This window comes from Bombina bombina, chromosome 3 (assembly GCF_027579735.1).
Source record: "Bombina bombina isolate aBomBom1 chromosome 3, aBomBom1.pri, whole genome shotgun sequence".
Lineage (NCBI taxonomy): Eukaryota > Metazoa > Chordata > Amphibia > Anura > Bombinatoridae > Bombina > Bombina bombina.
In genome coordinates this window covers 817,992,612-818,015,284 of record NC_069501.1, presented here as the reverse complement: position 1 = coordinate 818,015,284, position 22,673 = coordinate 817,992,612, and the positions used below count along the sequence as shown (strand labels likewise).

General features: G+C 37.5%; 1 protein-coding gene across 1 annotated transcript in view; it reads left to right on the top strand.

Annotated features, from left to right (window-relative positions):
- Window positions 1–22,673, top strand: part of MCF2L (MCF.2 cell line derived transforming sequence like) — a 353,557-nt gene that overhangs the window by 107,889 nt on the left and 222,995 nt on the right. Inside the window, 1 exon segment of the mRNA XM_053707774.1 lies at window positions 15,079–15,162. Coding sequence (XP_053563749.1) covers window positions 15,079–15,162 — 84 coding nt within the window.

The window sequence follows — 22,673 nt, the reverse complement described above, 5'->3', positions numbered from 1 at the left end:
TTATTAAAAAGAATCTATCTATGTTGAAAGCTGATGATGGGTTAGAAGAAATAAATCCAAGAATGTGCAGATTTGCATTGAAAAGGGGATTGTCTATTGGAAACAAGATTGCACCTACACAATTGAAACCTGAGACTCCGAGAAGAAGCTCATGGTTAGAACATAGAGGAGTATTTAGGTGTAGCAATTTACATTGCAAGGCCTGTGAGAAATTAGATCCCAGACAAGAGTTCAATAGCTGTGTAACAGGAGAGACCTTTGAATTTAAAGGATGCACTAACTGTAGAGCCACATATTCTATTTATCTCTTAACCTGTATAGAATGTGAGGTACAATACACTGGACTCACTACAAGAGAAGTAAGATACAGGATTAGAGAACATCTATCTAACATAAAATTAGGTAAATTAACTACACCACTGGTGCTCCATTTTAAAAACCATCACAACAAGAGTAGTAAAACTCTAAGATGGACAATAATAGACAATGTACAAATGGGCTCAAGAGGAGGGGATAGGGAGTCAATTTTAGCTAAAAGAGAAATATTCTGGATACACAGACTAAAGACCAGATTGCCACAAGGATTAAATTCAGAATATGATCTGATAAATTTCTGGCAATAGTCTGTGAATCAAAGAATAAATTAATATGATATTGAGTGTCTAATGTCAATAAAATTGTGACACAATAAGTGTGAATATAGATCTTTGATTTATAGCAACATTCCATAAGCGAGTTTAGCACAATTGGATTGAGGAAGAAAAGTGTAAATAATGGAAGCAAATAAGGGGTTATTTGTCATTGTCACTGTGAATATTTATATGTATAGGTCATATGGTAAGGCTAATATAAATAATACAGTTGATGAGGAAAGAATTGACAATTATCAAAATTAAATTATACACTGTGTGCAGAATTATTAGGCAAATGAGTATTTTGACCACATCATCCTCTTTATGCATGTTGTCTTACTCCAAGCTGTATAGGCTCGAAAGCCTACTACCAATTAAGCATATTAGGTGATGTGCATCTCTGTAATGAGAAGGGGTGTGGTCTAATGACATCAACACCCTATATCAGGTGTGCATAATTATTAGGCAACTTCCTTTCCTTTGGCAAAATGGGTCAAAAGAAGGACTTGACAGGCTCAGAAAAGTCAAAAATAGTGAGATATCTTGCAGAGGGATGCAGCACTCTTAAAATTGCAAAGTTTCTGAAGCGTGATCATCGAACAATCAAGCGTTTCATTCAAAATAGTCAACAGGGTCGCAAGAAGCGTGTGGAAAAACCAAGGCGCAAAATAACTGCCCATGAACTGAGAAAAGTCAAGCGTGCAGCTGCCAAGATGCCACTTGCCACCAGTTTGGCCATATTTCAGAGCTGCAACATCACTGGAGTGCCCAAAAGCACAAGGTGTGCAATACTCAGAGACATGGCCAAGGTAAGAAAGGCTGAAAGACGACAACCACTGAACAAGACACACAAGCTGAAACGTCAAGACTGGGCCAAGAAATATCTCAAGACTGATTTTTCTAAGGTTTTATGGACTGATGAAATGAGAGTGAGTCTTGATGGGCCAGATGGATGGGCCCGTGGCTGGATTGGTAAAGGGCAGAGAGCTCCAGTCCGACTCAGACGCCAGCAAGGTGGAGGTGGAGTACTGGTTTGGGCTGGTATCATCAAAGATGAGCTTGTGGGGCCTTTTCGGGTTGAGGATGGAGTCAAGCTCAACTCCCAGTCCTACTGCCAGTTTCTGGAAGACACCTTCTTCAAGCAGTGGTACAGGAAGAAGTCTGCATCCTTCAAGAAAAACATGATTTTCATGCAGGACAATGCTCCATCACACGCGTCCAAGTACTCCACAGCGTGGCTGGCAAGAAAGGGTATAAAAGAAGAAAATCTAATGACATGGCCTCCTTGTTCACCTGATCTGAACCCCATTGAGAACCTGTGGTCCATCATCAAATGTGAGGTTTACAAGGAGGGAAAACAGTACACCTCTCTGAACAGTGTCTGGGAGGCTGTGGTTGCTGCTGCACGCAATGTTGATGGTGAACAGATCAAAATACTGACAGAATCCATGGATGGCAGGCTTTTGAGTGTCCTTGCAAAGAAAGGTGGCTATATTGGTCACTGATTTGTTTTTGTTTTTGTTTTGTTTTTGAATGTCAGAAATGTATATTTGTGAATGTTGAGATGTTATATTGGTTTCACTGGTAAAAATAAATAATTGAAATGGGTATATATTTGTTTTTTGTTAAGTTGCCTAATAATTATGCACAGTAATAGTCACCTGCACACACAGATATCCCCCTAAAATAGCTATAACTAAAAACAAACTAAAAACTACTTCCAAAACTATTCAGCTGTGATATTAATGAGTTTTTTGGGTTCATTGAGAACATGGTTGTTGTTCAATAATAAAATTAATCCTCAAAAATACAACTTGCCTAATAATTCTGCACTCCCTGTATATGTATATATATATGTATGTATATATGTATATGTATATATATATATGTATATGTATATATATATGTATATGTATATATGTATATATATATATATGTATGTATATATATATATATGTATATATATATATATATATGTATGTGTATATATATATATATATATATATATATATATATATGTATATGTATGTGTATATATATATGTATGTATGTATGTATGTGTGTGTATATATATATATATATATATATACACGCACACACACACTCACCGACCACTTTATTAGGTACACCTTGCTAGTACCGGTTTGGACCCCCTTTTGCCCTTTAGAACTGCCTTAATTCTTTGTGGCATAGATTCAACAAGGTGTTGGAAACATTCCTTTAGAGATTTTGGTCCATATTGACATGAAAGCATCACTCAGTTGCTGCAGATTTATCGACTGCACATCCATGATGCAAATCTCCCGTTCCACCACATCCCAAAGGTGCTATTGGATTGAGATCTGGTGACTGTGGAGTACATTGAACACATTGTCATGTTCAAGAAACCAGTTTGAGATGATTTGAGCTTTGTGACATGGTGCATTATCCTGCTGGAAGTAGCAATCAGAAGATGGGTACACTGTAGTCGTAAAGGGATGTATATGGTCAGCAACAATACTCAGGTAGCCTGTGGCATTTAAATGATGCTGAGTTGGTACTAAGGGGCACAAAGTGTGCCAAGAAAATATCCACCACACCATTACACCACCACCAGCAGCCTGAACCATTCAAGGCAGGATGGATCCATGCTTTCATGTTGTTTATGCCAATTTCTAACCCTACCATCTGAATGTCACAGCTGAAATTGAGACTCATAAGACCAGGCAACTGTTTTCCAATCTTCGATTGTCCTATTTTGGTGAGCCTGTGCGAATTGTAGCCTCAGTTTCCTGTTCTTAGCTGACAGGAGTGGCACCCGGTTGTAACAAGTGGTTATTTGAGTTACTGTTGCTATTCTATCATCTCGAACCAGTCTGCCCATTCTCTTCTGACATCAACAAGGCATTGTTGTCCACACAACTGCCGCTCACTGGATATTTTCTCTTTTTCTGACCATTCTCTGTAAACCCTTAGATGGTTGTGCGTGAAAATCCCAGTAGATCAGCAGTTTTTGAAATACTTAGACCAGTCCGTCTAGCATCAACAACCATGCCAGATTCGAAGTTACTTAAATCCTTCTTCTTCCCCATTCTGATGCTCAGTTTCAACTTTAGCAAGTCGTTTTCACCACGTCTAGATGCCTGAATGCATTTAGTTGCTCTCATGTGATTGACTGATTATATATATATAATGGGTTGGGTATATATATTCATGGCCAAAAATATTGACACCCCTGTATTTCTGTCAGATAATGCACCACTTCGCCCAGAAAATTGTTGCAATTACAAATGTTTTGTTTTGTTTGTATTGTATGACAAAAAAGTGGAGGAAAAAAAAGTCAAATCTGACACATTTCATGCAAAACTGCAAACATGGACTGGACAAAATTATTGGCACCTTCTCAAAATTGTAAGAAATAATTGCATTCCAAGTTGGTGATGCTCCTGTAATTTGTAATTAAACTCACCTGTATCAGTTAACAGGTGCTGACAATTTAAAAATCAGACCGGAAACCAGTTAAAATGGGGAAAAATGTACTCAACCTTTCTGTTGTGTGTCTCTGTGTGCCACAGCGAGCATGGAGAAGAGAAAGAGCAGCAAAGAATTGTCTGAGGATTTGAGAACAGAAATTGTAGAAAAGCATGGACAATCTCAAGGTTACAAGTCCATCTCCAGAGATCTTAATGTTCCTGTGTCCACTTTGCGCAACATTGTCAAGAAGTTTACAGCCCATGACACTTTAGCTAATCTCCCTGGACGTGGACTAAAGAGAAAAATTGATCAAAGATTGCAACGAAGGATTGTTTGAATGGTGGATAAAGAACCTCAGTCAATTTCCAAACACATTCAAGCTGACCTTCAGGCACAGGGTACAAATGTGTCAGCTCGCACTATAAGTCACCATCTGAATGAAAACTGATGCTATGGTAGGAAACCCAGGAGGACCCCACTGCTGACAGAGAAACATAAAAAAGCCAGATTGGAGTTTGCCAAAAATTACTTGAGGAAGCCAAAATCATTTTGGGAGAATGTGCTGTGGACAGATGAAACAAAATTACAGCTTTTTGGTAAAGCCCACCATTCTAGTGGTTTTAGAAAAAGAAATGAGGCTTTTAAAGAAAAGAATGCAGTCCCTACAGTCAAACATGGTGGAGATTCGCTGATGTTTTGAGGTTGCTTTGCTGCTTCAGGCACTGAATGTCTTGAATGTGTGGAGACTGCTAGTTCATGTGGGCCATATAGATAACATTGTGTTCATGCCCGAGGAGTTATTTAAGAGTTAGCACAACACAGCACTAAATGCAAGTCAATAGATAATAAATAAAAAGTAATGTGATCAGGGGGTTGTCAGAAGATGCTTAGATACAAGGTTATCACAGAGGTAAAAGGTATATTAATATAACTGGGTTGGGTATGCAGAACTGGGGATAGGGTAATAAAGGGATTATCTATCTTTTAAAACAATACAAATTCTATTGTAGAATGTCCCTTTAAGCAAACCTGATAAAAAAAAATCCTTGTTGTAACTAAAATAGCTAATTGTGCCACATTAAAAAAATCATTTCAGTGACTACAAAAAAAAAAATCTGCTGAACTGATTTACTTTTCATTAGTGTATAGTGATTGGTAATCTAACCTGAAATCCCAAATTCTATGAAGATTGCCTTTTAAGAACATCAAAAGATTCTATAGGGCAAAGGAAATAGGATTACATGTGTGAAAGAATCACCTTAATGACATATGTTCCACCAATAATATAGGAATCATTAGGAAGGAATGAAAATGTAGTGAAGCAGAAAAAAACAAGCAAGTGGTTGTGATGTGGCCCGGATGCTCCTGTTGACTTTTCCTGCTCTGCTTTGTATTATACATCTTCTGTAATACACAGCCTTTCTGGATGCAGGTTTCTCTTTGGCTTTTCAGATAATCTGTGTACTTAGAAAGAAATACAAATACTACCATTTGCCGGCTAAATATTTTTCTTCATGGGAATATGTTTTGAAACAGTAAAGAAAGCTCTGCGTGGCTGCAGCTTATGAAGAGATTCCTGATTGGTTCAGTCAGTCAGATGGCACAGTTTTAATGCTAAGGATGTGATTTACAGTGTTTAAATTGACCAATTTATTTATGAGCATAACTTAAAGGGACAGTGGGAAAGTAAAGTAAAAATGACACTTCTGTGATTCATGCAGAGCATGGAATTTAAAGCCACATTCCTGTTTAGTTAAAATTTTGTTTTGTTTTCTTGCTATCATTTTGTTGAAAAGCATACCTAGGTAGGCTCAGGAGCAGCAGTATACTACTGCAAACCAGCTGGTAATTGGTGGCTACACACATATCCCTCTTGTCATTGGCTCACCAGATGTGTTCAACGAGGTCTCAGTAGTCCACTGTTGTTCCTAAACTACCTAGGATTACTTTTTAACCCCTTAACGACCGAGGACGTGCCAGGTACGTCCTCCAAAAACCGGCAGTTAAGGACCATGGACGTACCTGGCACCTCCTCGGTCAAATTGAGTGCTGGAAGCAATCGCTTCCAGCCGCTCTCAGGGTATTGCAGCAATGCTTTGATATTGAGGCATCATGCAATACCCTTTAGGCAGTTACCGATGCACAGAGGGCAACTCTCTGGAGGAGGTCGGGAGCGAGTGGGACTGCTACGCGGGTGGGAGGCGGTGAGCGGCCCATCTCTGGAGGGGGGTGGGAGGAGGTTGAGAGCGGGTGGCACCACTACGCCACGCTACAGGGAATCAGGAAAAAAATGAGCCGCAGTGCCAGTGAGGGGGAAGGAGGGAGGTGGTAGCAAGGGCAATGCTATGAATAAAATCCATCCTATATTTGATCATCCGATGAGGGAAAGGGATCTGGGAGGGGGAGGGTGGAAGGTAATGAAGGGGGGCAGCTACACCACAGAAAAAAATGGGATTTAAAAATAAAAAAATAAATAAAAGCAAAAACTGCATCAAACTGGGTACTGGCAGACAGCTGCCAGTACCTAAGATGGTGCCTAATAGGTAGTGGGGGAGGGTTAGAGAGCTGTTTGGGGGGATCGAGGAGGTTGGGGGGTAATGGGGTATCCTACACTGAAGAAAAAATATAGTAAAAATGGCGGTGACAATTGTGAGGTGGGGGAGGGAAAAGAGCTGTTAGGGAGGGGTCAGTGGTGGGATGTGTCAAGTGGGAGGCTGATCACTACGCTACCAAGAGAATTAAAGGGATATTAAACTGCAGAGTACTACTGCAACAGAATAGTTACTACTCACCATGATGTTGTTATTCCTTCTTTGCCTGCAGCTGTCTTCAAAATAATTCTCTTATTTTAATCCCTTATAAGTATTATTTAGTGAAGATCTGCATCTTCACACTGGGCACCGCCATCTTGGAAATTTATATTTGTCATTTAAATTTTAAACTGTGCAAAAAACGGACTGTAAAAATGTAACACTTCTGCTCTCTATTATGTGAGCTAAACTGAAGTGAGACAGCTGCCAAAAAGATTCTGCAATGAGGCAAAATATGAGAATGGCATTAAAGAGCACAGGGCAAGATTACATATGTGGCGTATTTTTCAGCGCAACTGCTGAAACCCCTCTCGCCCGTAAATTCACCTCACACATCGTGTGGATCAAATAACCTGGTCACCACCAGATGATATACTGCCGTAAGTCGGAAAAACTGTTGAGGTTCAGAAATGTGCGCAACTACACATTTCTGACATCGCCAGTAACTTACGCCAGTATATCATCTTGCACGCATTACTAAAAATTAAACAAATGTTGAATTGACACATAATAATCTAAACCGGAATATAAAAATTAAACCGACACATCAAACCGCCATTTAAAACCCCTAATCCGCCATCCCCCCACATCGAAATCACTAATAAAAGTTATTAACCCCTAATCTGCCATCTCCCCACATCGCAATCACTAATTAAAGTTATTAACCCCTAATCCACCATCCCTCCACATCGCAATCACTAATAAATTATTAACCCCTAAACCGCCAACCCCCACAACACAAACACCTAATTAGCCTATCAACCCCTAATCCGCCATCCCCCACAATGCAAACACCTAATTAACCTATTAACCCCTAATCCACCATCTCCCCACAATGTAAACACTTAATTAACCTATTAACCCCTAATCCGACAACCCTCACAATGCAAACACCTAATTACTATTTAGTTTAATACTTTGCATTGTGGGGGGGATTGTGTATTAGGGGTTAATAGGTTAAGTGTTTTTGTTGTGGGGGGTGGCGGTTTAGGGGTTAATTAGGTACTTTGCGATGTGGGGGATGGCGCTTTAGAGATTAATAACTTTTATTAGACATTGCGATGTGGGGGGATGGCAGTTTAGGGGTGGATTTTGCCCATGCATTAGGTGTTTGATAAGGCTTCCAGGGAGTTACGGTGCTTTTTTTACTATGTGCAAGGCTTGCTGCGCCTGCCTATGTGTGGCGAGCAGAAAATGGAGTAAAATATCTCCAATCTGCGTGCTTAAAGGGACAGTCAAGGCCAAAAAAAACTTTTATTTTTCAAATAGGGCATGTAATTTTAAACAACTTTCCAATTTTACTTTTATCAACAATTTTGCTTTGTTCTCTTGGTATTCTAGTTGAGAGCAAACCTAGGAAGGCTCATATGATAATTTCTAAGCCCTTGAATGCCGCCTCTAATCACATGCTTTTGTATTTGCTTTTCACAACAGGGGAGAGTAGTTCAGGTAAACCATATAGATAGCATTGTGATCACGCCCGTGGGTTGTGGCAGACACTGCACTAATTGGCTAAAATGCAAGTCAATAGATAATAACTAAAAGTCATGTCATTAGGGGCGGTCAGGAGATGCTGAGATACAAGATAGTCACAGCAGTAAAAAGTGTATTAATATAACTGTGTTGGTTATGCAAAACTGGGGAATGGGTAATAAAGGGATTATCTATCTTTTTAAACAACAAAAATTCTGGTGTTGACTGTCCCTTTAAGTCCTTGTGCTGCATATGTGATACTGACTTGCGACGCCAGTTCAATGTCAGTTTATGGGAGTAAAAACTGCGCCTGACATGTAAAATATATGCGCATAACTTGTCTGCTGTGATGGGTATGTGATCGCTTGATTAGACTAAAAAATTGCCAACAATGTCGCCAAATATGTAATTGCGCCCACAGTGTGTAGTAACTCTGCTACTGTAGTTGTAGCCAGCTGTTTAATGTCCCTTTTAAGCAAAATTAATTAAAGAACTAGTGAGTTGATTAAAATTGTATGCTCTACCTGAATCATCAAAGATTTTAATTTTGACTTTACTGCCCCTTTAAATAAATTAAATAATAATGTTTGTGATTTTCTCATTTTCTGACTATATGCAGCATACACACCCATACATGCACACATCTATAAATGCACACACACACTTTTATTTTTTTTGTAAATTTGCCTCATTGACAATGCTACAGGAGCCATAAACAACACCTGGTGACAGCACTGTAGCAGGCAATATTGGCATCCAAGGGTTTCACATTTACTACCACATTGCCTCCGCACTCACATGCTACTGAGATCATTCCCACTGGCAAATGAGTGTCAACGCACAAACACACACTCACTCGCACACACATACTCACACATTCACATACACATACTCACACACGTATACACACTCTTGTACACATATACATATACACACATTCTCACTCACAAACACGCATATACACACTCACACACACACACACACACACACACATATATATATATATATATATATATATATATATATATATATATATATATATATACACACGTGCACACACACCTGCAGCCTCTCCTCTGCAAAAAAAAAATCCCATGAACATTGCTGCAGTGTGATCAGTATCAAAACTTTTAAAATGAACTGCATGTATACAAAAAGTTTGCTTTATAATGAACAGTTTCTAACTAAAAGACCATAATGATCTGTAAAATGTAAGGGATTTTTTTTTGATTTGGCAATTGCTTGACAAATGTGTCACAGGAAAAGATTGTGTTAGTGAAAACCTGGAACTAGTATTATATATAGACTAATCTGTAATTCAGAATTCTTCATATATACGATTAGATGTAGGAAATTAAATTGTCAGTATGTGGGTCAAACCATTAGGCCACTGAAAGAGAAGATAATAAAGCACAGCGGCAATGGAAGGTGCAGATTCAATTATACCATTAGCTAAATGTTTCACATCTCATGAGTTAAAGATTTCTCTTTTTCAGTTAGGAATTTGAGATGGGAAAAGTTGAAAAGTTTATTAATCTGTGGCCTCTGTAAAATAATACTTATTAAACAGATTTTAAATTTTACATTGAGGTCAAATATAATTGTTACTATTTAATTAAAGGGCCATAATGCCCAAATGTTTAAACACTTGAAAGTGATGCAGCATAGCTGTAAAAGGCTAACTAGAAAATATCACCTGAACATCTCTATGTAAAAAAAGAGATTTTACCTCAAAAGTTCCTCAGTAGCCACATCCCATTGTAAGGATTTCTAAGCAGCATATTAGTATGTCTGCCCCGGGACAGCTGAAGGGATGAGCCTCGTGCACTCTCTCTTATTTCCCTATTCAGTTTAGGGAAGTTTACAATGAAATCTCATGAGAGTTAAGTCAAATCTCATGAGATCACAGTAAAAGAGTTCATGACCTCAGCACTGCTGATGCTGATTGGCTGCTGTTCATTTCTTCATTTTTTATTTTTTTTTACCTGCAGCTGGGAGCAGCTGAGTATAACTTTTTACACAGCACTTTCTCTGCTGAGCTGAAGTTGTGAGGTAAAATATCTTCCTTTTTTACATAGAGATGCTCGGGTGATATTTTCCTGTCAGCTTTTTACAGTTATACTGCATCAGTTTCAAGTGATTTAGCATATGAGTATTATGTCCCTTTAAGTAATCAATTGATAATCCCTTACATCTAATAAAAGATTAGCCTTAGAATAAAATCTAAATTTATTTTTTACAATTAGTTTGAATATTGAAGATATAAGTGTAAAGGTTTAGTTTAGAATGTGTGGCTGCGTTTGCATTTCCATTTAAAACCATTTTGGCTTTCTAATTCCCTAACATTCTGTACTGCTGTATTTATTTTATTTTGTTTGTTCCGCCCTCATTTAAACAATTTTCATATCGTCCTATTTTGTAGTTTCACATCAACTTGCAGTACAGAATAAAGGTTCTGTGGTGTTACTGCTGATTAATAAATAGCTCAAAGACATGTTACTGCAACTGGTAAACTTTCTTAGCTATTAACTCATTAGCTGCTGGGACCATGGGGTATCCACATTTTTGTTATTGGCAGACGAGGAAAGAATCCTAGTAAGGTGCTGCCACAAAATAAATATCTCTATATAATATCTCTTTACACTGTACCAATTAGCAACTAGCTCTCAGTAAGAAGCAAATTGAAATAGGAGTAAAATGGAAAGTTTTTTAAAATTGCATACTTTTTCTGAATCATGAAAGGAAAAGTTTAGTTTTGTGCCTTTTTAAATAACCATTTTTTCCATGCGAAAAAAAAAAGCTATATATAACCTATTTAATTAGTTCTGTTTCATATGCATGAAATCAGTTTGTTGAGTTGACATCCCTTTAATGATTGATAAAATAATATCGGAAATGTTAGCGCTTAAACTTTTAAAATTCGGGGTTAGTGCTTCACTGGTCTTATCTGGTCAGGTAAGCAGCAGACTATGCACAAAGCAAAGCAGGGTTTTTTTTTTATCTTAAGGTGTAGTCCAACCCACATAACAAATTCAGTAAGTGCCATCCTCATGAATAAAAAAATCTACTTTTTTGTACTAGTATGGGTGCTTCCTCATGTTTTGGGCTGTGTTTCTTTTGTGCTTTAATTATAGAGGACAGCTGTCTTGGTAGGTTTGTGAGAACCTTCTGGCTTTTTCCTCTCAGTACCTGGGTCAGTGCTCAGATTATTTTAAATGCTTCATTGATTTCCAAGTTAACCCTTTCCCACATGAATATTAATGTTTACTTTTCATCTTGTGTGTGTAACAATAATTAATGTTGTTTATGTCTAGCTTTATTTGAAGTACAAATATGTATGTATATATGTGTGTGTGTGTATATATATATATATATATATATATATATATATATATATATATATATATATATATATATATATATATATATATATATATAAAATGTGTGTGTGTGTGGCCATACATGCCATGTTTCCCAGTTGTCTATAAGCATGTTTTTTATCATAAATAAATATTATGATTAAACTTCTTACTATATATATATTTGTCATGTTAGATTTCCCAAATATAATTTCTAAACATAGACAGATGTTACACCTAAAGGGTTATATTATGTAATAGTAGCTAAAAAGTAGCACAACAGGAATTCAGGATTATGCTCATTTATATGTTCATGTGTAACTACATTTTACATAGTCATACACAAGCATTGAGCCAAAAATTATGTATTTTTATGGCAGTAGCTTGATTAAAGAGAGACACTGCTATCTAGCTACATCTGTGCCCTAAGGAAAGTCATTGTTTACTTACTTACAGGAAAAGGGAGTGGTCGAGTAGATTTGAGTCTCCTCCAAAAAAAAAATCATTTTTACTGGTCCTACATTTCTGGACCACAGCCAACATGTCATTGCATGTTAACATTAGTTGTGTTTTTTTTTTTTTGCTCTATACATAGTTTATTCTATATTTTGTTGCTATTTGTAATGAAGCCAATACTACAGGCTAGACTTGCATGTAACAAATACTGATGTAATTGTTTTCCGTAAGAGTAGATCACACCTTTTTACAAACATTACAGACTTAGATTAGTCATGTTTGGAGAGTAGAGCTAAGATTTGATTTATATGCACAGACTGATGCATGGTGGCTGATAATGAAATTGCCTAAGATTATAGTCACATAAAGAGTGTTATTAAAGCTATGAGCGCCCAAAGCTTTATCATTATTGATTTTAAGGGACAGATCGTGATATTGGAATTGCTCAGCACTTCTGGTGTCACACATTTGAACAATGTATGTGCCTTGTAAAAAAATAATGTCTAACTTCCCCCCCTGCTGTACTACTCTATGCAAGTCAATATAATGCATTAATGCAGATTTAGGCTTCCATGTGATCATACATACAGGGCCTGAAACCTGAAGCCCCCTCACAAAAAAAGTGAAAAATCTGAAGATTTTTTTTTTTATGATTATGGATAAGTATTTTGTTAGATATGCAAATGTTAGACAAATAGTATACAACACAGTACATTATAGAACATAGTATGCTGCGTATTGTATGGGACCCACAGAGCATGCAGCATAATCTGTTCTATGCACTAATAGGTTTGTTTTTTTCCCCCTTTTTTCCCCCACCTCCCCCGATCATTAGTTAGGGCACCCCAAATCCACAAAACCCTTTAAGTTCAGATGTATATTCAGAGAAATGCTAATACCAAATGCAGGTAAATTCACTAAAAGGTATCGCCAGTATTTTATTTTGTACAGTGGATTCACTAAAGCTCATTGTCATATCTTTCTTTTTTTGTGTGTGAATTAGCTGCATAGAATAACAAAGAAATTGGTGAAACTGGAGGCTGGAGAGACTTCTTAGTTAATTTTGCCTGAAGAGCATGTTAATGTGGGCAGTTTGGCTGTTATTTATACCAATTCCTACTTCTGCTAATGTATTACACTCATCTAAAATATCTCTCTAGTACTGAACCTACTAGCAAATCCCATTACTGATTGACGTTTGCCAGATGTCAGTACTATGTGTGTCATTATATTCACAAACTAGTTTTGTATTTATCTTACACATAAGAGCATAATGCAATTATGTGCACTAATATAACTATTATATTTGCAACCAACAAAACTACTGCATTATTATGAAGAGAAGAGGGAGAGGGAAGAGAGAGTCATAGATAGAGAGGGGAGAGAGACAGAAAGGGGGGAGAGATTGTCAGAGACAGAGGGGGAGAGAGAGAGACACACACAGAGGGGGGAGAGAGAGATACAGAGGGGGGAGAGAGAGATACAGAGGGGGGAGAGAGAGACACAGAGGGGGGAGAGAGTGAGAGAGAGAGACACAGAGGGGGGAGAGAGAGAGAGACACACACAGAGGGGGGAGAGAGAGACACACAGAGGGGGGAGAGAGAGACACACAGAGGGGGGAGAGAGAGACACACAGAGGGGGGAGAGAGAGACACACAGAGGGGTAGAGAGAGACAGGGGGAGAGACAGAGGATGGGAGAGAGACAGGAGGACTTGAGACGGGGGGAGAGAAGGGGGGAGAGAGAGAGAGAGAAGGGGGGGAGAGAGAGAGAGAAGGGGGGGAGAGAGAGAGAGAAGGGGGGGGGAGAGAGAGAGAGAAGGGGGGAGAGAGAGAGAGAGAAGGGGAGAGAGAGAGAGAGAGAGAGAGAATGGGGAGAGAGACAGGGGGAGAGAGAGAGAGAGACAAAGGGGGAGAGAGAGAAGGGGGGAGAGACGGGGGAGAGACAGAGAAACAGGGGGGGAGACAGAGGAAGGGAGAGAGAGACAGAGGAGGGGAGAGAGACAGGAGGACTTGAGAGAGAGACAGAGGGGAGAGAGAGACAGACAGAGGTAAGAGCGTGAAACAGTTCCATTGCTTATAGAATTCAACCTTTTGACTGTTGATTTTAAAATACATTCCAGGAATATCTTTCAAACAGGGGCTCCATTGCTGCACGCCACCTCCTAAAAGATTGCCACTTCACCTCTTGAGTCCCTCCCTGGTATCTCTATGTTGAGACCTCATATCTTTGAGCCCTTATAACTTTCTTGTGTAATTTTTATTTTAAATAATTTTTTATTAGATCGTGTTATTAGGACTTGTACTTATAATACGAGCGAAAAAAACATTGCGCACAAACCCCTTAGCTCTTCACTCTGGCCCTAAACGTTTATGATCCAGACAGAGTATGTCATTTGAAACAACTTACTTAGAATTTACTTCTATTATCAAATTCACAGTATGAATGTTAAATCAGTCTAGCTCTGTTTTAAACTGTGTCATGTATTTTGCTTTTATTAAGATCTTTACACAATATAATTAAACTCCTCTTTGAGAAGTCTAAGAAGCCTTTTTTGTTTATTTATTTATTTTTGCTTCTTTACATAATCCAAGTGTATGAAAAAAATGTTTGTTACATTTAATCCTCTATAAAATAAAACCTAAAATCATGTGAACTGGATTTGAAGTTTTTGAATTAAAACCACTGGTGGATTGGAATATTGTCCTATATGTCTATGTCCTGTGTATCTTCCTTACCTTACATTTTGGATCTTGGGTTTCTCTTTAGATAGAGATTAAGTATTGAGATAAAATTGATTTTTATATGTCAATGGCAGCCAGATGAAATAGTAAGATAGTTTAGTAGTCTGGCATTCTGTCAGTACAATCATTGCATTATTATTTTGTTTTCCCAGATGACATCATGCACCAGGACACCTCCCCTGTCTGTGCGGCTGATATTGAGGACCAGTTGATGAAACAGTTTGCCTACTTGTCAGGTGAGAAGTTTGTCAGACCATTACCATTATCTTCCTGCTGGGTTAATAAATGTAAAATTGAGAAAACCCATCATCGATGGGGGTTTTTTATACCAGAAATGTAAATGGTATAAGCCATTTTTGTATATAAATACTGCTGACTTGTAACATAAGTTTTATTCATGAGGAGTTTTCATCCTGAAAAAAAAAAAAAAAATCTGCTTCCTACATCCAATTTTTATTGTGCCTGGTGCCTGTGGAAAGTGTGCTGGTTTCAAACAACTATAATAGTGTTACTGATAAAAACATTCATAATGTCACAACACAGATATTAAATTATAGCCAAACATTCTGCATTCAAATTGTGCTCAGAAAATTGCACAATGTTTTGTGACTTTGACTCCTACATCAAGTATTCAAAATGTGAAACAACTGATTGGTTGACCAAACTCCTTTTTCATTATATACTTTACCAGTAGTTCATAGCACAGATGGGGTTAATAAATCCTTATCAATATAATGAAATGTTCATTAGAAACACTTTAAACACTCAATATTTTACCTTCAACATAATATAATTTATACCATGTTATATTAGTGTTGCTGCAGGATCTAGGTTTTGACAGTCGGTATATAGCACCTAAAGTCAAAGTTAATGACGGCACCTGCAGACTTCAACAAGATAGTGACCTTTCATCCGCTCAAAATAATGATAATGGTATAAAAGTGAATGTCAATTATAAATAATGATGTCTCAGGTCTCCATGACCCACCCACCTCATCCACGGTACTCCATCCTTTAAGCAGATATTATTCACAAACCCTCTGGAGTGGGGACTTTCCTCCCGTTGAGCCTTTGGAGTGTGTATTGCAGCTTTCTATACACATGCTGATTTTAAGAATTCGTCAATAAAGTTATTCCTTTATCAGCCGAGTCTACATGTGCACCTTACTTTGTGGTTGTTGGTATATAGCACCTACAGACCATGGAGAGAGAACAAAAGGAAATGACCCAAAACCCTGGAAGTGACCTTGAATGTGATTTATTCTGCCATGACAGAAGTACTAATTGGTTACCTTAGATAGATGGCCAGTACACATCAAGCAAAAAAGAAATGGACTTCCAGGCCAAGCTAAATGAAAAATCAACAGAAAGGATGCAAAGGTAAGGTCAGGAATAGATGATAGACAATAATGGAGGAATCTCAGCGTCTTTTCACTAAGGCATTGTATTCAACTATTAGTGATAGAATCTAAAAAACACGGGAGAGAGGGGAAATAAAACTTAAGTACTTTACATGGTTAAAAATATATTAGAAGACACTTGGATCTTACATACAATGTCATCTGACACGTTTCAAGCTTAAATCTGTATTTGAATACAATGCCTTAATGAGAAAACACTGAAATTCCTACATTATTGTGCATCTGACTGGGTTTGAAAGCTTTGGCTTTGGGAAGGGGTCAAGTGGAACCCAGACCCCGGGAACACAGCTTTGATCCCCAAATTGGAAGATGGATGAGTGCATTCTCCGTATATTTATTGAAATGAACTGTTAAGATTTTGTGTTGAATATCAACACAAAGTCCAGTGTAGTAATCAATAGCAGTAGTTAGATGCCAGCCAAGGTCATACACAGGTATCTACTAGATAGTAGGCGAAAGTCCAGTATTCTGTAGCATGGATCAGAATCAAAGCAGGTTCATAATGATGTGATTGTGATAATAATCACATTGTCCTGGTTATATAAAAGTATTAGTGAAATAGATATATAATGCATAACTGTCTCTTTAGTCTCATATTTCTGTGCAGAAAACTACCCAGAAACATCAAGCTATATCATCCATAATCAATCTTCTCTCATCAGGTTCCATGGCTTTTCTTGTATTTAGTGCACTGGGGTCTATAGGTCTATAGGAGTCCTTCATCTGAACATTCACTAATCACTGTTGTGGTAAATGTTCCATAGAGCTGGCATTTGAGTAATATATTCTTTTAGACTGATTTCAAATTGAGAAGGACCTTATGATTATGGATTTGGTAAAAGTTTCCTGGACTGCAGTAAAGAGAGTGTGACTGAGATTAAGTAGCTTTGAGAGAACTGGAGGAGTCATATTCTGAATGTACTTTCACTAGATGCCAATGCTCCCAACAGCTCGACCAACGGCAGGGGATTTTTTAATAAAGGACTTTCTATGATAGAGCCTAATACCCTCTACGGAAGCTGAGGAGAAGAAAAAAACAAAACTAGCAGAATAACTACAGACAGGCTTGACAGGGTTGCTCCACTTAAAGGGACATAAAAACCGTCCAAAATATTTCAAGACTCAGAAAGAGCATGCAATCTTAAATAATTTTCCAATTTACTTGTGTTGTCTAATTTGCTTTGCTCTCTTGGTATCCTTTGTTGAAAAGTAGGCAGAGGAGCAGCAATGCACTACTGGGAGCTAGCTGTGAATTGGTGAATGCACATAGAAACTTCTTGTAACTGGTTCACCTGATGTGTTCAGCTAGTTCCCAGTAGTGTATTGCTGTTATTTCAACAAAGGATTCAACAAAGGATACCAGGAGAAGAATATTGGAAAGTTGTTTAAAATTGTATTCTCTATCTGAATTATGTTTGGGTTTCATGTCCCTTTAATCTCAGATGCTAAATAAAAAAACTTCCTTGCTTGTTGGTTAGGCCAGTGTCACTCAGGGGGCAGTCTCACTATGGCTTTCACAGGGAGTAGTTTCCTGTAGTATATAAGTCTGACCCTGTCAATAAGACAGTCCTGCCCCAGGGTTTTTATTTCCTTTCTCTTGTGCGGATTAGAATTGTTTGATATATTGGTGCTGAATTGATTATTTTTTTTTAAAACCTGATATACTACAAGATATGTCTCCTCTGTGAAAGGCATAGTGAGCTAAAAGAGGCTGCACCCTGAGTGACACGTTCCTGTAGAACAAGAAGGAAGTTTCTTTTAGCTACTTTTCATTCTCAGTTGAGTGTGTGTGTGTCTCTTTTTCCTTTTCTTTCTTGCCTTTATTTCCTAGCACAGGTGAAGTATGTATTAGAAAAGGGAAATGTTAATCATTCACTTATTTTGTATTTACGTAAGTTAACTCTTTGTTTCACAGTCTATGCACCCGATGAAGTGGTGAATACTTCTGCATCGCGTATTTCAGTGAAATCTGAATAAAAGTGCTTTGGCTCTAATTTAGTACCTGTGTTGTGCTGAAATTGTACTAAGTAATGTTAGGGCTTATCACTACTATAGTATAAGAAAAGCCAAATATGTGCAGAGCTTCCATATGTAAGAAATATCCTGCAAGACTTCAACTACACAATACATTTAATCAGAGGCGTAACTAGAAACCAAAGGGCCCAGGTGCAAGAATCTAAGAAGGTCCCCCACTCACCCCCCCCCCCCAAAAAATGAATTTGATACTTATCTTTCTTTTTTTTTTTAACATTTAACACAGGAAAAAAAATGTGAATCAGATTACTTGTCTGCAAATGGAGGTACCCTGTGCCCACAGTCTGTGAGATTTTACTGTATATAGTGACACTGTTTAACCCACCAGTACTGTATATAGTGAGTCAGTGACACAGTCTGTAATCTGCCGGTGAGATGGCTGGCCTGACCCTACCCACCCCAGTACTTTATAAAGTGACCACAGTAGTCTGTGACATGGTCCAGCCCCCCGTACTGTATATAGTGGTACTGTATAGTGACACTGTTTACCCCCTCCCCCCATGCTGTAGTAACAAGGTCTGTAATTTGCTGGTTCCACAAACATACACATACATGCAAAAATACACACACAGTCACATACATACATACATACACACAAACACCAATGGGTAAAACAGAAACATTAACCCCTATAGTCAGAGACACTAGTGAAGCATCATGTGTAACTCACATGATATCAGTGCAGGCAGTGACAGGGCAACATGTTTTTTTTGTTTGTTTTTTTTTAACCTGGGCCCCCACCCTTGGGGGGTCCAGTCGCAATTGCGACCTCTGCACCCCCTGTAGTTTCGTCCCTGCATTTAACTAATAGAGAAAAGGCTAAACTTTGTGAGCTCAGTATGTGTGCATTAGAGCAAAGGGTGCAGGTGATGCAAATCTTTAAGCTCCAGAGAGTATTAATAGAGAATTAACTGTTTTTAAATACATAGTCCTGTCATTCCTCATGTTATTAAGAACAAATGTATCTTAAAGTGAAAGTAAATCCTAGCGTTTTACAAACGCTAGGATTTACTATTGAAACAAATAAAGGGCACTTTCATTCATGAAGTATAAGATACTTCATGTAGAAAGCTCCTTTATTTGATTCAATGGATTGCCATTTTTAGCTGCTACAGCAGCCCACGGCTAAAAAATTTTTTGGCTAAGAGGTGACGTTTTCACCTCTTAGCCAATAGCTGTGTAGTAAATCCGGCTTGGCGCCCATGGGAGCTGCATTTACCGCACTGCTATTGGCTTAGAGGTGAAAACGTCACTTCTTAGCCAAATTTTTTTTTAGCCGTGCCCTGCTGTAGGAGCTAAGAGCGGCGATCAATTGAATCAAATAAAGAAGCTTTCTACATGAAGTATCTTATACTTCATGAATGAAAGTGCCCTTTATTTGTTTCAATAGTAAATCCTAGCGTTTGTAAAACGCTAGGATTTACTTTCACTTTAAAATAATCACCAAGATTGTTGCTTCAGATGGTTTCCCTTGAATTGAAGGTTACATTTGTTACACTAGAATCAAAATAATAAACTGTATTATATAAAACATTTAGGGTTAGATCACAAGTGGAGCGCTATTTAACGCTCCCTCTCAAGCTTTAAAGGGAAATTAAACACATTTTGTTTTTCATTAATGATTCAGACAGAGCATGCAATTTTAAGCAACTTTCTCATTTTACTCCTTTTATCAATTTTTCTTTGTTCTCTCACCAGGTGCATTTTTGGTTCAGCACCTGGGTAGCGCTTGCTTATTGTTGGCAAAATATAATGGTAATGTTTGATTAATGATTATGAATCTTCTTACAGGCACATTAGAAGTCAAAATTAAGCTTTAATAATTCAGGTAGAGAATGCAATTTTAAACAATTGTCTGATTTACTTCTATTATCAAATTTGCTTTATTCTCTTGCTATCCTTTGTTAAAAAAGCATACTTAGGTAGGCTCAGGAAAAGCAGTATATTACTGAGAACTAGCTGTTTATTGGTGGCTGCACATATGTACCTCTTGTCATTTTAGAATAATAGTGCAAGTATAGTAACATATGTACATGTAAATGTTATCATGACTCATAGACATAGAAAAGGAATAAATGTTTGAATGTTGATTCTCATAGGCTTTTACTGAAATCACTACAAACTATGAGTCATGATATTTGAAGCAGCAGGATATAGTGTTTAACTGCTAATTCTCTTTCTACATATTTTATATCTACATGTCCGAGACATAACATTTTAATGATCAGAATGTGTCCATCACATGCTGATTCTCATGGTTGTATTACAAGCCTATTATATATCAAATAAACAAATGTTAGAAAGCTGGTCACATATTTATACTTCTGTAATATATGTTGCTAACATTTGACATTTTAAATAATGTAGTAAAAAAATTCCATTATCCATAGTGGTTGATGCTACTTCTTATGTCACAAATATACACCCTATTCTTTCACAGTATTTCTTAGTTTTATTATCTCTTTCTATATTTACAAAATTTAATGTAGACACGCATTTAACCTTCTTTTATCATTAAGCTTCTATTGGATTTTGAAAATTTAAATAGTAAGAACCTGATATTTTGAAACCTTCTACTTTTTAATTAATAGCTCAATAAAAGTCAGTGTATAGTTTATTACTCGTATAATGACAAGAGTAACAAGTTTTGTAAGAAAGATACAATACATTAATGAGAAATATTTGTATTCTTGTTTATGGACTCGCCCATATTTAATCTTTATGAGATTTTGTGACACTATAGAGCAGGGTCAACTTTAGCATTTGTGGTACCCTGGGCAAGATAAATTTATGGGGTCTCGTCAGCCCAGTGCCCTTATTCCCCTCCTCTGTATGCCCCACCCCTGTGCCAACATTCAGTGATACCTATATAAATAATAACACAAAATTAGATACCACAAACACTTCTAAAGTACATACACATTGCACCATCTCGTAACCTCACCGCTGACCGTATGGTGCCCGCCAAAGAGTGGGGCCTGGGGACGGTGCCCCTCTCGCTCTGCCCAAAGGACAGGTCTGCTGTAGAGTCTATATATTGCAAAGCTACAAGAGAAATATAAATCCTGTTGTAAGGATTAATTCAGGCACATTTAACAAACAAGAAAAATACATTTTACCTGAGCTCTATCCCCAATATAGGTTTGTAGTGGGGGGGGGGGGGGGGGGCGTTTAGTGCTGGTTTTTGGCCAAAGCATATAAGCTCACCTGGCAGCATTTAAACAAATCTTATAGGTGAGTCCTAATGTGATAGATTTTACTATATGATGCATTCAAATCTGTCATACTTTCTACCCACACCTTATACACCCAGGTATGCACAATTGTATGTGTAAAAAGTAGACATTATTGCATACAAAAGTCACTAGGGTGTCACCACATTTAAATGGACTTAAAAACCCCAAAAGTTTTATTTCATAATTCAGATCAGAACATTTTTAGAGAACAATTTACTTCTTTTATCAAACTGGCTTCATTCTGTTACTGTCCTTTTGTTGAAAAGCATACCTAGGTAGGCACAGGAGAAGAAATACACTACTGGGAGCTAGCTGCTGACTGGTGGCTGCACCTATAGCCATTGGCTCACCTGATGTGTTCAGCTAGCTCCCAGTAGTGCACTGTTGCAGATTCAACAAAGGATACCAAGAAAATGAAGCAAATTTGATAACAGATATAAATTGAAATTTTGGGTAAAATTAAGTAGGCTCTTTCTGAATCATGACAGAATTTTTTTGTTTTTTCTATGTCCCTTTTAAGTAATTTCACTATATAACGCTCCAAATGTTGTATCGCTGTGAGTCTTGGAGATGCAGTGTTCCATTCATGTGACCTGTCCCTTCCTTGTGACATATGAACAAATCCGACATTTGTTTCACTTATTGAATCCGCTTTTTCATATAAGTTTGGCGATCGTGCACAGGTAATAAATCTAATGTGACTGTTACTAATGTGCTTTTTTCTTCCTGAAAAAAATATTAATCTGTTATCTTTTTCATTGATAGTTGCTAGATTAAACCAAATATCACAGTGATTAGTATGAGCCTGAAAGAGGGCCTAAAAGCAGTACCTCAAATCACACAGGTTTTTAAGTTTAAAATGTTCTTTCTTGATCTGTTGTACTGAATTTATTCAATAGTGTATTTATAATGAGTTACAGCCCATCTGCCAGCATTAGAATAGCAGAAGCAGTTATGTACATTAGCGCTTTCTTTTTAAGAGTTATTGCACCCTCTAGTGGCAGTAAATGAACTTTAAATTCCATGTTATTATGCACAAAAGAACTATAAACATTA